We start from the raw sequence: 16,750 nt of genomic DNA on the forward strand, positions 1-16,750 counted from the left end.
AGTGAGTAAAAACGTGACAGGACAAAAAAACAAAAAACAAAAACAGAAACTGCTTCGGGATTAGAGGGTCCAGTGTTGCCAAAATATAGAAAACTGAATATATTCACATCTGTTGACACTGGCCAGGCTGTAACCAAGATCTCAAGATTTTCTCCAACAGGTCATTAAAAGTAGAGCACCAGAATTGGTACAATTAACTTTAAAATAAGTTAATTGTAAAATGTGCTACCTCTGCTTTGATGCCCATCAACACTGATGGCTAAATGTGGAAAAGTTATTTTTTAATTAAATATATGTAAAACATAAATAAATAAAGGTGTTTTAATTAAGTTTTTGTGTGTTGGTATTATTCTAAATCTGACATCAAGATTTTGCAGCAAATGTAACTTATTGCTTCTCTTGATTACTAGTAATTGGTATCAGCCATTAAAAAACAAAAACACACATTAGTAAATGGTTAATTAGCACCATTAACACAATGACTCCACTATAAATTGATTTTACGGGCAACAAATACACAGATCAGCCACAACATTAAAACCACTGACAGCTAAAGGGTACGATATTGATTTTCATGCAACATTTTGCTATTAAACCTTCAGTCCTGGCATTCATCTGGAAGTTATTTTGACAGGCACCATTTACCTACAAATTGTTCCAGACCAAGAGCACTCCTTTTGGGTAACAACAGTCCCCCAGTAAGACAATATGCCACACTCCACCTCAAAAACTGCTCAAGAACAGCTCAAGGAACACAACCAAGAGGTCAAGGCACTGTCACATCCTCCAAACTCCCTAAATCTCAATCCAGTGGATCATCAATGGGATGCTATGGACCAAGTCCAGTCCATCAAGGCCAGAGCCAAACTCTGCAACCCACAGGTCCAAAAAGATCTGCTAGTTTCCTGATGCATGCCGGACAACACTGGACATCACCAAAGACCTTGTATCTTTGCCCCGTCAGAACTATTTTGGTTGCATAAAGAACACCTAGGCAAATGTTATGCCGGTGGTTTTAATTTTGTGGCTGATCGGTGTATGTGATATGTGATTTGCCTTTCAAAAAGCATTCAGCACAGCTCAGAACACCAAATAGGCTTTTACCTGCAACATTAAACGGCCTTTAAACCTTTAAAGGTTCTGAAACCAATGTGTCAAAAATGCAGCATTGTGCCATGTTTTTCTCTCACATAAAGTGACCAGGCAGGTCACTGTTGTTGCTTAGTGACGGCTGATGAGATTGACATTAGAATGTCTACATTTTTTTAAAAAAGGGTGGGTGTGTATGTGCGTGGGTGGGGGGTGGGGTGTCTCTGGTAATCTAAGCTACTTGAAAAATAGTTAAAACGCAGGTCTGGTGTTGACAAAGAGACTTGCCATTTCTCCTCTATCTGCACACTTTCTCATAATTACTGCTACAGATAAAGAGTGAATTAGAGCGAAAAGCAGACAGATGAATACAAAGTAACTGCCAGGTGGATGTGCTGTAACAGCCTTGATTACTCTGTCTGTCCATTGCTCATTGAAATGTGCAAAGTACAGAAGAAAAAGTATAGCTATTTAAATATAGCTTAACATTAAGTGCAACAAAGTGTTCTGTTTGGCACAGACTAACACACAGATGGCCCCTAATGGGTATTTAGTAAATTAGATAATGCTTTAATTTAACTTAGGATGGATCCAAAGGGCCTATCAACTTAATAAAGCTAGAGGTCAGGAAGAACTGCTGAAGCTATAGCATTTAGTTTAGGCTCAATTATGCAGATTTGAGGCCAAAAGTTAATAACCCAAGCCTTTGTTAAAGAAACTGATTGTTCTGACTGAGGCATCTCCAGCCTTTGTGTCTTAGAAAGCAGCTGTATGCCATCAAATGCTCGATTACCATAAGCTCCCCTCTCTCACTAATAAGACACCGGTGAGCAAGGTGCAGATGGGATGGGCGGGTTGGGAGGGCAGCAGGCTGAAGCTGCCTGATGTACATCTGGAGTGTTTTTTTGTAGAAGGCAGCACCAAAGGGCCCGACGGAGGCAGCAGGCTGACCGCTGAGCACTGTCTGGCATTGAAGCCCTCATCAGGAACAAAGGGCAAAAAAACAGGGACGGAGGTGCATGTGTTTGTGTCTACATGTGCATTGATAATTAGGCAGGTTCACAGCACTGCATTCCCACTGCCTTTTGGTCTTGTTTGTGAATGTAGATGATTAGTTTTATGACACTGGACCCCAACCTTTTCAACCCTCCAAGCAGTTTCTGGGTGTTTTTTTGCTCCAATCATATTTTTCCTCACTGTGGGCTCATTCTTTACTGCAATATAAAATTCTGCATCTCTATGGAAATAGCACAACCGTGACTAGAAGCAGAGAACCCAAATTTGTTTTATGCAGTCTAGGAAAGTTTTAATGCCAAAAATCATAGAAAAAGAAAAAGCAAAGTAAGAATTCTTTGATTAGCTATTCTACAAAAAGTGAAAAAACTTGAGACTAGAAGGAGAGAGACCAAAATCTCTTCAGTGCAGAATAACACAGTTTTTAAGCCATAAAGCAGAAAAAAAATGAAAGTAGGATTGCTTTGACTACTTGCTTTACAAAAACTGAAGAATAAAACTGGAATCAACATGCATAACATGTTTCCAAGTGTCCACAGATGATACCAACACTGCAAACAAACGTGACTCAACATAGATATTTAACTACTTACATTTTAAATTATCCCTATTATCCTATCTACTCTGTGGGCTCTACTCTGTAGGCACAGCCTGTAGTTCCCTGAATTTGTGTTATTTGTTTGTTGGTCGCAGATGAGTCACTAATGGCTTTCTGGTTGCATAAAAAAAAGCACTTTTTTTTTTTTTTAAATTACTAACTCTGAGCAAACTATATATTTCTGGCAAATTTTAATTGAGACATGTAGGATAAAGCGATTTTTATTAGATATAATGATTCTTTGCCAAACTTCGTTTAATTTTCCTGATTGAACAGCAGGTCATTGATGAGTACTTCAGGTGGGAAGTTGAAAATCCAGCAATTCTTTTTGTTTTACAGTTTCTTGCTCTTGTAACTATTGCAGTTTTAGCAGTTCTGAAGCCTAAATCAATCATTTTTAGAGATTAATGACAGATACTCCAGCATTTCACTTCAGAGAAGTGTCATTAAAAAGTTAAACAGCTGAGCAAATTGGTAAGATAGGACCCAGGGTATTCTACTAGCTTAAAAAGTTTGCATGTGCACAGATGAATTCAGGTTTAGAAATATACATATATGCAGTTTTGTTGCCAATGACAGCTATTACTGTCACGGTCCTGATGAGAGGATGTAGAGCAGCTGCCGGAAACAACTCAGCTGCAGCTCATCCAATCATCTCGCTATATAGACTGGCCCCACACGGCATGTGGTATGGGCTCATCCTTGTTGTTTCCAGTCTCTGAGACGCAGTGTGACTGTAGACACCAGAACAACCTGCCGACCCCACCAGAGGTCCTCCAGAAGAGGACTTGTATCCCCCCAGCAAGCCTGCGGTTTGAGGTCTTGCAAGCCGTCCTCCTGAAGAGGACATGGACTCCCCCCTCGGACCAGCTCCGTTCTCGGCCCTCCCCAGGGTCTGCTGCCACACGCTGCTGCATGTCCTGCGGCGAGAGCGCGGGCCCTCCAGGCCGCCGGATTCCAGGAGTCTGCCTGCCCCCCTTCTCTGGTCTACCTGCTCCCTGAAGAGGACCAGGCGTCATTCCTGGCCGCCGCGCTCCGCCAGCTGCTGGGAGTTCCGGCGCGCCTCCTCCTCGACCGCCGCCCCTGGGACCCTGCCTTCCCCCCTCCCTCACCCGCTGTGAGTTCTGGCCTAAGTTGGCATATTTGTTAGTTTGTTATTTGTCTGTTTGGTTTCAGTCTGCTCTGTGCCGCTCTCACTTTGGGTTCAAATCCCCCTTGCACCATAACAATTTCTTAGGACATTTTTGGTCAATTCTGCTATTTCTCTGGTCTGAACTATGACGCCCTTTCTAGAAGAAGTGCAAAAGTGATTTGTTCTTTTTTAACATGTTAAATCTATTCTCAGCGATATGAATCATTCCTCACTCTCCCTGTGGCTTGGGTGGGGTGTATATACTGTGCAACAAGGAGCTTGGCAAGACATTCAGAGTTACTTGTGCACACTGATTTAAATCCAGGATATGATCACACCAAATCCAACAGAGTGGAGCTGTGATCACCCTCGGTTGCAAGAACTTCGCACACAGCATTTTGATCAAAACAGTCAAGCATATGAAATTCAGCTGTTTGTAAAAGCTGCCAATTACAAACGAGCCCTTCAGGAGCGGACCTTTGTAATAGTGGAGTACTTTTCAAACCGTTCTGTGAACAGGGGTTAAGTAGAGTGCATATAGATTATTGGAGGTTCTTACACGGAGCGTAGAACATCACCAGAGCATGTTTCTTCTTTTTCAGAGCCTCTCGGAAGTCCTCTGATCCAAGATGGCTGACACTTGAGGGCTTGTCCTCCCAAGACTGCTCTGGTGGAGGAGGTGCCTGAGGACTGCAGACGAGAAACAGAGCAAAACTATTATGTACAATACAAGGAGGTAAAGCATTGCTTTACATTAATTGTACTAAAAGTGGCATAAATAGAGGTATAGAGTAGGCATATATAGCATTTACATACCTTTTTTCAAAAGAGAAACAAGAGTAACATGTGACTACTATGATATAATCGTACTCTCACTGAGTGAGACTTGATGTCAGCCTACTAAAAAATTATGTCCGTTGACCTCTGATCGCAGACGATGCATTTATAGAGCCTGTAATTGCCACAGCTAGAGTGATGTCATTGCAGGTCCATTACTTTTCCCAGTTACTGTTTCCAAAGATTACTCTACTATAGTGGGAGGAAATCTTGAGAAACAGTGCTGCAGCTAATCACTGCTTCACTAAACTGTTTTCAAATATAACAACTGAGGACAGTTGGTTGCAGGACAAAAAAGAGCGCAGCTGAAATGTGGAAGGTCAGGACTTGAGCCTGTGTTAATATGTTAACCTTGCACACGAACGGTTTGTTGTAAAGCACAGATTGAGCTGCCTTTGTAGGTGAGTGACTCACTTGTGCATGAACTCGATGATCTTCTCTTTGCTTCGGAGCTGTGGCAGTGTGTACTTCTCCTCGCCCTTCTCAAAATACTTAACAGTTGGGAAACCGGAGATCTTGAAGCGATCCCCCACAGATTTGTGCACTGTGGCATCCACTGCTGCCAACACGCCGGGACTCTGCCGAGAAATATTAGCAAACTTTAAGTCACACAGGACTTCAGTAAAATAATAGCTACAGAGGGATCTCTCCAATTAGATCATTAAAGGTTCCTGAGAAGAATCTGATACATGACACCGACTACTTTAGAAGCAAATAAGCACCGTTTGTGTATATAAAAGCAGTGCATCAGTAACAGTATTAGAGGAGCAAAGAGAAGAAAAACAAATTATATGCTAGGTCTTAAGAGCTCAGGGTGAGAGTGGCTCCTGTCCATCCATATTAGATAATGGCCAGGCTCTTCCCATTGACCTCCAGCATCGGGCAGAAAGCCACAAGAACAAGGTCCAAGCATCGGGCCGAGGGACGTTCATGGATGAGATAATTGTGACAGTCACCAGGCTGGAGTTTTATAGACCCTGCCCCTGGCTGAGAAGTGTTAGATTACCACAGAGGACAGATTGGTGAGGAGCACACCCGACTAATCAGAAACATATCGAGAGCTGGGCTGCTGGAAAGACTGACCGGCATTTCAGCGGCAACGGCCAACAGCCTTCAGGCCAAGAGTAGGATTATTAGGATCTGCTAATGAGGCACCACTAGTGTAATTGTGAGTGTTCATTAGAGTGTGATAGGAAACACAGAGACATGCATCCCGTACACATGTAAGCACAAGCAAAGGTTGTGAAACTTACATCTGCGCCCTTGTTGAGTATTTCAGCAGCTTCATCATACTCTGGCTTCATTTTCTTGCAGTGGCCGCACCCTAAAGAATACAAATCGCACATTAGAGCCTGACCGATGATGCACTTCTGAGGCTGATATAAATATTGGCGCTGGAGAGTAAAAAATATTTCACAACAACATATCTGTCAGTTTTTCAGCTCAGAACTAAACAAACACTTTTGGTAGTAATCCCCCAGAATTTTGTATTAAATGTTGGAACATAGATATGCATTGAGGCAGGATTTCCTACAGAAAACATGGCAACTAAATGTAAACCTATATAAGGATCAATTTACATTTTAAAGTTCAAACTGAGTTCATTACATAAACTACAAATAAAAACACAACAAATGGGAGCAAAACTTAATTAAAAATGTTCTGTATAAAATGTGTATTGTATGTACTTTAATTCAGTTGAACTAACAAATCAAAACCTGTGAATCTGTAAAAAGTTAGTATCAGCCAGCTCCAGCAAGCCTATTATGTAAAATGCTCACACCAGTAAGAGATTTTTTGATTCAGAATTATCTCTGTCTTGCAAAACACACATGCTAAGAAATAATCATATATTCTTGAAGAGCCGACTTCTATAGAGCCAACGCTAGGAGGTTTAATAGTGAAATTTTTGCACAGTATTACATCCTCAGAGCTGTCGCGTTGAATCAATGTGTCAACAGCTGTAATTCTCTGGTGTCTTGCTGCTTCACCCTGGTTTGTCAGAGGGTTTATTGCTGGCATGCTGAGGGTGAAACAGTAAATGAGACAGCAAGAGTCTCTCATGTTTACAAGGAGAGGTAAGTCATGTCTGATTATTTACTACATGTTGCACTCAGGCATGGGTGTATGTTTGTGTCTGAGTAAGCATGTTGCTGACAAACTGAGTAAGACTCAGAGCTCCGTGCGAGTGACTGTGGGATAAGTACTGCAATGAAAGATAAAAAGAAGTTGTGTGTACAGCTGGCATATACGTATACCTAAAATATATATAAAGTTTGGTTGTTCTGACAGGAATTTACAAAAACAGACTTATGCTAAAGTGAAAACAGATTTCTGGAAAGTACTGTCAATTAATTAAAAATATAAAATCTAAGACAAGTGAATGAATAAGCATCCCCTCCTTTTAAGCAACTCACCTAATTCAACACAGGTGCAGGGAAGTGGTGGTAAAAGTCACAAAATTTGTGAAATAGAGTTAATCTGAGTGAAGTGAATGCGTCTTAAGTGATTGTACAATAAAGAGCTGTATCTGGAAGTTCCAGTCACTGGTGAATCAGTACTCCTGGGTAAACTACACTACGAAAACAAAGTCAAACTCCAAGGGAGTCTTCGAAAAGGTTATTGAAAATCATGAGTCTGGGGACATATGCAAGATGATTTCCCGTTTTGGAGTACAATTAATTAATTAATTATTAAGAAATGGAAGTAATATGGCACATGTATAAAGCTGGCTCTAGCGTCTCAAAAACTGAGGGTCAGTGCAAGAAGATACCAGTGAGGGAGGCCACCGAGACACCTATGACTCCTGAAGGAGTTACAAGAGACTGTGCATCAAGCAGGTGTTGTCTGTTCTTCACCAGGCAATACTTGATGGGAGAGCGGTAAAGACAAAACCACTGTTGAAGAAGTTAAATCTCAGCTCAAGTTCACCAGAAGACCTGTGGTAGACTCTAAAGTCAAGTGAAAGAAGGTTCTCTGGTCTGATGAGACAAGATTTGAGTTTTTGGGTAATCAGAAGAGACACCAAACACTGCATATCATCACAAAAACACCATCCCCACAGTGAAGCATGGTGGTGGCAGCATCATGATGTCGAGACGCTTCTCGACAGCAGGCCCTGAAAGGCTTGTAAATATAGAAGGTAAAGTAAATGCAGAAAAGTACAACAGTCTGCAAGAGCACTGCAACTTGTTGGAAGACTTTTTTGTCCCCAGCAAGACAACAACCCAAAGCATACAGCCAAAGATATTCAAAAATGGTTTAAAGACAAGTTGAATGTTCTGCAGTGGCCGAGTCCAGAGCTCAATACATGAGAGTTTGTGGCTGTTTACTCATGATCCCTGTAACCTGACAGAGCTTCAGCAGTTATGCGAAGAAGAATGATGTAAAATTGTGGCCAGATGTTCATTTACTAAACACTGACCTGAAGGACGTGAATACTTCCACAATCACTTATTTCACATCTTTTACATATTTAGTTAATTTACCATACTTTTGTAGAAATCCGTTTTAACCTTGATGTGAAGAGGTACTTTTTGTAAAGTCGGTAGAAAAAAAGCCTAAATTATTTGAACATGATTAAGCACTGAAAGCAAATTAAAAAAGGGAAACTCTGAATGCATGTGAACACTTTTTAGAGGCATTGTACACTACTGTTCAAAAGTTTGGGGTCACTTAGAAATGTCCTTATTTTTGAAAGAAAATATTTTTTTTTCGATGAAGATAACATTGAATTCATCAGAAATATAATCTAGACATTGTTAATCTGGTAAATGACTATTCTAGCTGGAAACAGCTGAGTTTTTATGGAATATCTCCATAGGGGTACAGAGGAACATTTCCAGCAACCATCACTCCTGTGTTCTAATGGTACATTGTGTTAGCTAATGGTGTTGAAAGGCTAATTGAAGATTAGAAAACCCTTGTGCAATTATGCTAGTACATGAATAAAAGTGTGAGTTTTCATGGAAAACATGAAATTGTCTGGGTGACCCCAAACTTTTGAATGGTAGTGTATATACACACAAACATTCATTTACTTATATATATTTTTAAGACATATAGCTCGTGATAAAGTTGGGGTTTTCTCAAATTAAGGGCAAAAATTTAAAAAGAATGAATACCAGTATTTCACCATCAGCTGAACACTGTACTTCTGTTTTTAATGGCCTCTTTCAATAAAAAGCAAGGCACCATTTTTGGTCTTTACAACTGTCTGTGTGTTCACATTTTTGCAACATTTGTTTTCAACAAATTTGTTCCATCTCTGAGCATCATGAATAAACCCCATGTTGGGGGCAGGGGGTGTATTTAATATTTCGTGAGCAGTGAGCGACGAGCAAACATTATATTTTTGGATATAAAAAGACTTTAAAAATACATAACACCATATTTGTCTCACACAACGTACAAGATGTTTTGTCTGAAGATGTGATGAATATGCTGTTTGATCAGGGATGAGCAGTGTGCGGATGTGCTAACAGCGCTGTTGTGCACAGATGCATGAAACAAACTTGGTACTTTTCCAAACCTGGTAAATTGCCCTTGTCATAACAGTTCAGGAAGTCCTTTCTTCAATATACAATGCAGCGCTGATGCTGGCTATAAATCAAGAGTCAAGAGCAATATGCCTTATGGGAAAGAAAAGCTACCTCTCTTTCAACTGAGTCACTGTAGTGTGTGATCACGCAGATTTTGAGGCTTACCAGAGGAGCAGTGACTAAAAGGACTTTGTATGACCCATCAAAGTGATGAGTAGGAGAGAGAAACCAAATGTCCGTCCTGTGCTCTGCATCAGTCCTGCTCCGCATTTGAAACACGTGGTCTGTAGAGGCCTGGTCAGTATGAATGGAGGGGGGGAAGGGGACTTACTGGAAAACACTGATCTATTGCTGACTCAGACTGACTGTGGGGGAGAAGAGCTCAGTGTGAAAAGAATGAGCAAACTGGCTACAGCCCACTGTAGATGTAATAAAAATTGATTTACACTTAAAAGGGAAAAGGTGAGTTGCCTACGCTTTTCAGCAAATGTTAGCTGTTAGGATGCTGTAAGGCCATCTTGTCTGTGTCCACTGCAGCTGCAAAGTGAGCCTGTGGCTAGTTGCAAAGTGGCCAGTCAGAGGAGATTTAAAAAGCAGGTCAAATGACGCCCTGATGCACCAGCCGAAGCACAAATTTGTCGGGATCAAGCATTATCGCATCATTTAAGGCCATTTCTGGTGGACCAACTCTGCTGTCCACGTTGTATTGTTTTCTTCAAACAACACAGGTCAGAAGAACTTTCTTGGACGCCATCAGGCTCACTTTTAGAAACTGAGCGTTCAGTTGGAGGTTTTGCCACTGTAAGGAATTGTATGCAAAACTCCCCCTGCTGTGTGCTGCTCAGAGGACGGCGAGAACGGCAACGCTGAGAGGTGGACAGAAATGCAAGCTGATGGTGGCTGTTGGGAGACCATTAATCTCACTCTGACAGCAGAGCCATTAAGAAACTGCACTGAAGCAGCAAGGCTAGGCATCGGTGTGTGTGTGTGTGTGTGTGTGTGTGTGTGTGTGTGTGTGTGTGTAGAGAGAGATATGCAGTGCAATTGTGTGCAATAAATGTTTTGTCATGGTGTGAAGTATGTGTCACTGGTGCGCAGATATTTGTGTGTGTGTGTGTGTGTGTGTGTGTGTGTGTGTGTGTGTGTGTGTGTGTGTGTGTGTGTGTGTGTGTGTGTGTGTGTGTGTGTGTGTGTGTGTGTGTGTGTGTGTGTGTGTGTGTGTGTGAGCTGGAAATGTTTGATGCAGCTTGTTTCAGCTGAATGCCCTTGATTTGAGCATCTGTCCGTAGGGTGAGTCGAGTGCAGCACAAGCATCTGTGAAGCTGTGACACCACGTCAAGCGAGCGAGGACTAGTCTGTTTGCTGCATTGTTCAAAGAGATGATGCTAACATTTTTCTGCACATTCAGGATAAAATGCTGACAAAAATTTTATCCCATGTTGTTCAGTCATGTTTTTCTCTCTACAAAACATCACTGACTAATGACAATAAAATCTTTACAAGTTTGCTCAGTGAAGTGTAATGTCTGCTAATGCTATAGTAGATGAATCTGTGGATGTTCTCAGTCATCCAGGTCATGATAAGTCTCAAGCAAGCATAAGTTATGGCAACTGGACTAACCTCGTGTGAGTCGAAAACGTTTCACCTCTCATCCAAGAGGCTTCTTCAGTTCTGAAAGCCTGGTGGGGAGTACCAGATATTTATCCACCAGGAGGGTGGTGGCTTAGACCCTGAGGAAACTATGGTTTCATATGACGTGACTTCGCTTTTTACTTGCATTCCCACTGGAGATGCAATACAGACAGTAAAGAGAAAACTGCTGCTTGACAACTCTCTGTCTGAGAGGACCAACCTCTCCCCCGAACAGGTGTGTGACCTCCTTAACCTTTGCCTCAGCACCACTTATTTCCAGTACAACAACGGTTTCTACAGGCAAAAACACGGCTGTGCCATGGGATCCCCTGTATCCCCATTGTAGCTAACCTGTACATGGAAGAAATGGAGATTGTGGCACTGAGAACATTCAGTGGCCACTCCCCGAGGCACTGGTTCAGATATGTGGATGACACATGGGTCACCATCAGGAAGGGTGAGGTCGAACCTTTCACAGAACACCTCAACTCGGTGGATAAAAACATCAAGTTCACAAGAGAGGATGTCCAAGACAACTGTCTGGCGTTTCTAGATTGCGTGGTACGCATTGAAACCAATGGGGAACTCAACATTGGGGTCTACAGAAAACCCACTCACACAGACCAGTACCTCCTGTTTGATTCACACCACCCACTAGAACACAAGTTGGGGGTGATCCGTACCTTAAAGCACAGAGCACAGAACATCCCATCAGAAGCGGATGGAAAAAGAAGGGAACACAAACATATTCACTCTGCTCTTCAAACTTGTGGCTATCCAAACTGGGCTTTTATCAAAACAGCAAAAAAAGCGCAGGGAGGATAAGAAAGACGAGGACCACAAAAAGAGAAACAACATTGTCATCCCCTATGTGGCAGGAATTTCAGAGAAACTCAGGAGGATCTTTAACACCCACCAGATCCCAGTACACTTCAAGCCCAGCAACACTCTGAGGCAAAAGCTGGTCCATCCCAAGGACAAAATTCCAAGGGAGAAACAGAGCAATGTGGTGTACGCAGTGCAGTGCAATGAGGAATGCTCTGACCTGTACATTGGAGAGACTAAGCAGCCATTACACAAGCGCATGGCACAACACAGGAGGGCCATGACCACAGGCCAGGACTCAGCAGTCCACCTCCACCTCAAGGAGAAGGGGCACTCCTTTGATGACCACAAGGTGCGCATTCTAGCCAGAGAGGACAGATGGTTTGAGAGAGGGGTAAAAGAAGCCATTCATGTCAAACTAGAACGGCCATCTTTGAACAGAGGAGGGGGCCTCAGACACCACTTGTCTCCCACTTACAACGCCGTTCTTAGAGCCCTCCCAAGGAGGTGCAGCCATCTGTCCCACCTGCAGTCAGGTGACCCCCAACCACCCTCCTAGAGGGCTGGGAGGGGTAACGACCGCCCATCAAAGGCTAACGACTCACATTAACACCTAACGAGTCTATTGGTTTCGGGTCTTTGTCCACTTGTTTTTGCCACCACCCTCCTGGTGGATAAATATCTGGTACTCCCCACCAGGCTTTCAGAACTGAAGAAGCCTCTTGGATGAGAGGTGAAACGTTTTCGACTCACACGAGGTTAGTCCAGTTGCCATAACTTATGCTTGCTTGAGAGCTATAGTAGATGGTGCCATAGAAGTAAAATTATGAGTATTTGTAGCAGGTAAAACCTACAAAATTTACAATTTCACCTTTTGGGAAATTTCACATAGGTTTGTTTTATACATGAATAGCAACAAATTTCAATGAGTCAAGATTTTGTTTCCAGAAGCTACTATCTAAAATTATTTAGCTGAATGAAAATCATAGAGATCAAAAGTTCTGATGATCTGTGCAGAAGAAAAGACAAGGCCATATGGGTCAGTTAGATTTTGTGACTCATAAAATAGATGATCAGTAGCTGAAGTCTGAAAAGGTGCTTTGATAAAGATGTTTTGTGAGCTCGCTGGCAGGAGCCATTCTGCCGACCTCAACATTCAAATCACAAAATGTCATGGAAATAAAGATTCCATGGGGTTTAAATGCAAGCAAAAGCCTGTGAAGATGATCACACACAATGTGACTGGTTGTGAGAACCAGGTGATAATCAGACGTTGACGAGAGAGATGATGCATGTTTGGCAGGTAAAAAATCTTATCTAAGTTCTGCGACTACTTCAGTTGAACTCAAGACCATCTCAATATTCTGTGTGATGTAGAATCAATCTATAAGTGAGCTGAAGATCACAGACTCTGTTCCATTTTTTCTTTTCTAAAATATGGTACGATTATTTGGTGTTGTAGAAATTCAGGGAAAATGGTAGTCATATTAGAAATTCACCACGATATGTAGGCATATTTTTTCATGAAAATGGTCCTTTAATGTGTTAAAATGGCTTAGATGGAACTCTACATCATTGCCTCCTTTAGAATGCAGAACTATAATGTTTCCCTCTCTATTTAAACTCACTCCTCTGCTGCAGTTTCAGCACACCAGCTCACCTATAACTCTTCCAAAATACTCTAAATCCACTCTATGTAACAGAATGGCAAGTTGTGACATTGGAGATTTCAGTCATATGTATTTAAAATGGTATGTGATTCTGAATAAGAATAATGAGGGAAATCAGTACACTGCAAGTGGTTCCTTATGGTTATTATGTATGAAACCCGGAGAAGTCCATCTTTTTTTGAGACTGAGCTTGCTGCAGTTTTAAGGTGGAAATGTTCAGAAAAACGCACTGACTGCTTATTTCGCTCATGATGTATCACCAGCATAAAATAAAACACCATCTGCACGTGTTAACAAGGAAGAAAAATTTGATTCTCATAGGAAAGAGTCAAGAGACAAAAAAACTGTATCATCAACTTTTTCTCACTGAAAAATCAAATAAGGCCCATTATTCGCAGTTAGACATGCAGAAACCATGTGAGATGCAATATACTTTAGTCTCTCTTAGGAAAATTGTTCTTAGGTTAGAGCAGCTGCATTTACCATATGTTTTACATACAGAGCACATAATATACGACTATCAGTCACATACTAGTGTGCATAGATGACACACATTTGCGGGCCATTAGTGAAAACTAAAACAATATATTGTACATAAAGTACAAGACCTAATAGTGCATGTCTTAAACCACCTTGCATCAGGTAAAACACATTACATGGCTCAAGCATTCAGCAACATTTTGCATGACTTAGGACAATAAATCATAGTGATCCATCCTAACAATTCTCATTTTCGGGCTAAAGAATGACCTTATTTGACATCATTAATGATGCTCTGTTTGAATCTGTATTTCTCTATAATATATGCATTCCATCATGGCTTAATTCAAAGTCATACGCTGCCTCATTGACATGTTACATGTTCATATTTAAATGTGCAGAAGTAAAAACAACACATAAAATTTTAGCTTGTGTCAGCCAGTGCTTGCAAAAACTCCATCTATTCTGTCTGGGGTGTTTTATATTCTAAACAGATTTGTCTGATATATAGACACACTTATATACACATGTATGTATGTATGTATGTATGTATGTATGTATGTATGTATATGTATGTACACACACACATACACACACACAAAATATATACACACATACATATATGTGTATATATATGTATATACATATATATATATATATATATATATATATATATATATATATATATATATATATAGTCACTTCAACAGCTGCGGTGTGTGTTTGGGGTGCAGCGTTTCCAGCACTCTGCAGCAAGCATGTGATACAATGTTGAAAAAAAATGTATCATCATTATGGGAAAAGCTAGAGAAAAATAATCCTGTTCTTATTTATTCATTAATTTTTACAGGGTTGAGACTGAAACAAGCAGAGAGGCGAAAGAGGCAGGTAGAGAGAAGGAAAAAAGTAGAAAGAGGTGAAGTACAGAGGGAACTACGTCCAAACAGTGGTTCAGGGTGATTTAGAATGTAGTGAATCAACTTGCATGGTGTTGCAGCTACATGTCACATTTATCAACTTGCAAAATCTCCTTTTGACAGTTTCTTCACATGCAGGGGTTGATTTAAGTAAAGCAATTTGAAAGAGGAAAAAAGAGGATCTAATCCACTTACAAACTCTGGCATATTTACAAAGTTCTGCGTAACAACAGCAGTATGGTGTATGAATAAAAATGACAAGCAGGCTTATGTGAAGCATATAGCAACAATGAAGTGTTCTTTGTGAGGATGAGCTTTAGTGTGAGCGTGTGACACTGAAAGCTGAAGTTACTGCAACCAGCTCGTCTCTGGGTTTGTTTTCCATTTCCAGTCTTCCTTTGGTTACTTTTTTCAGCTGACTGTTAATGCGGAACCCGACGGTAAAACAGTGATGTTATTTGTGTGACTAAATAACAGTTCAAGCCAAGAGAATCTTCAAAAGTGTCTTCATCAACATGAAGGAACGAGATGCTCCTCTGACACGCTGCTGCACGTTTTACAACTGAAACTATTGTCTGTGTACTACGATGTATATGATGGTGAAAAGAGGACTTTTTAAGGGCAGGACTAGAGAAACGCTGCATTTTTAAATTGTAAATACGTTCCATTAAAAGACCAAAAAATGAACTGATCCGACTAACAAGCACTGTGGGTGTTACAGCCTTGTATTTCATTCCTCTGTGCTTCATTGTTGTCTAAAAGGCACGTCAGTAAGCCATATTGTTGCACTTGATGACATGTTTCTTCATTATGATGATGAACATGGGCACTGTGGTTCATTTTGATTCATTTCCACACGCACACACGATTTTAACGGGATTGCTGACAATCACAAAAAATATAGTCTTTATTGTCTTCGATGCTGACCCTGTCCAGAACTGTCAAGTGGATTCTACAACTCTTCTTCTAGCACCGAGATGATTTGATGAATAATCCAGTATTCAATCAACTGAATGTTAACCCTCTGAACCTCAGGCTGTTTCTGAGCATCTTGTACTCCTTGAACATTTTTCCTCACTGTGAACTAATTTTTAATTGCAATATAATGTTCTAGACCTCTATGGAAACAGCACAACCGTGGTAAGAAGTACAGAAAACTCGAACACGTCTTTTATGCAGTTTATAACAAAGTTCCATCCATTATCTATAGTTTATGACAAAGTTATAATGCCATAAATCGTAAAATAAAAATAACAAAAGTTGAATTTCTCCGATTATTTTATAAAAATTGTGGTGTACCCCCTATGATAATTACTATAATCTTTGAGAATATTTCAAAAAACGATCTACTAAAATACTTTCCAACATTGACAGCAGGTTTTAGGATTCAGGGGGTTGTTGAACAACAATTTTGATAAATGATTTTAGAAAATTTCCTCTCTAATCAATTTGCCACTTTTCTTTTGTTTACTAAAATTATAGACTTATCACATTTATTTCAAACCCCTTCATGGATGTGGACATATCTGAGATTTCTGAACAGATGGGTCAGGTGGTGACTCTCAGTACTGTTGATTTGGAGATGGAAATTCTCATTCTCCAAAATGACATCCAGTTGAGGTCACTCAAGTCTGCTGATGATTTCTGGAAGCTTGTGGATGCAAAGAAGTTCCCCAACATCTCCTCAGGAGCGATGAAATGTGTTACCCTGTTTGGCTCAACATATCTTTGTGAATCTGCCTTTTCTGACTTGAACTTTATCAAGTTGAAGTTCTGAACTTGTCTCACTGATGCCCACCTGCATGACTACATCAGAGAGAACCTCTCAGAATACACATTAGATTACAAGGCCCTGGTCGACAGCATGCGGTGTCAAATATCTTAGTAAAGGCATGCATATAATAATGTGCTAAATATGTACCCGGTTAAAATAAATAAATAAATACATACATAAATGGAATAGAAGTAGCTCGCAACTTGTTTTATTGTTTGAAAGCAGCACTCATCCTAAAAAA

At 40.7% G+C, this 16,750-nt stretch overlaps 1 protein-coding gene across 1 annotated transcript in view; it reads right to left on the reverse strand.

Annotated features, from left to right (window-relative positions):
• Positions 1 to 16,750, reverse strand: part of pdia5 (protein disulfide isomerase family A, member 5) — a 112,137-nt gene that overhangs the window by 20,455 nt on the left and 74,932 nt on the right. Inside the window, exons 12-14 of the mRNA XM_023277997.3 lie at positions 5,924 to 5,994; positions 5,085 to 5,248; positions 4,393 to 4,523 (exon numbers count right to left, since the gene is read on the reverse strand). Coding sequence (XP_023133765.1) covers positions 4,393 to 4,523; positions 5,085 to 5,248; positions 5,924 to 5,994 — 366 coding nt within the window. The remainder of the gene's footprint in view (positions 1 to 4,392; positions 4,524 to 5,084; positions 5,249 to 5,923; positions 5,995 to 16,750) is intronic.

Source organism: Amphiprion ocellaris, chromosome 11 (genome assembly GCF_022539595.1).
Source record: "Amphiprion ocellaris isolate individual 3 ecotype Okinawa chromosome 11, ASM2253959v1, whole genome shotgun sequence".
NCBI lineage: Eukaryota > Metazoa > Chordata > Actinopteri > Pomacentridae > Amphiprion > Amphiprion ocellaris.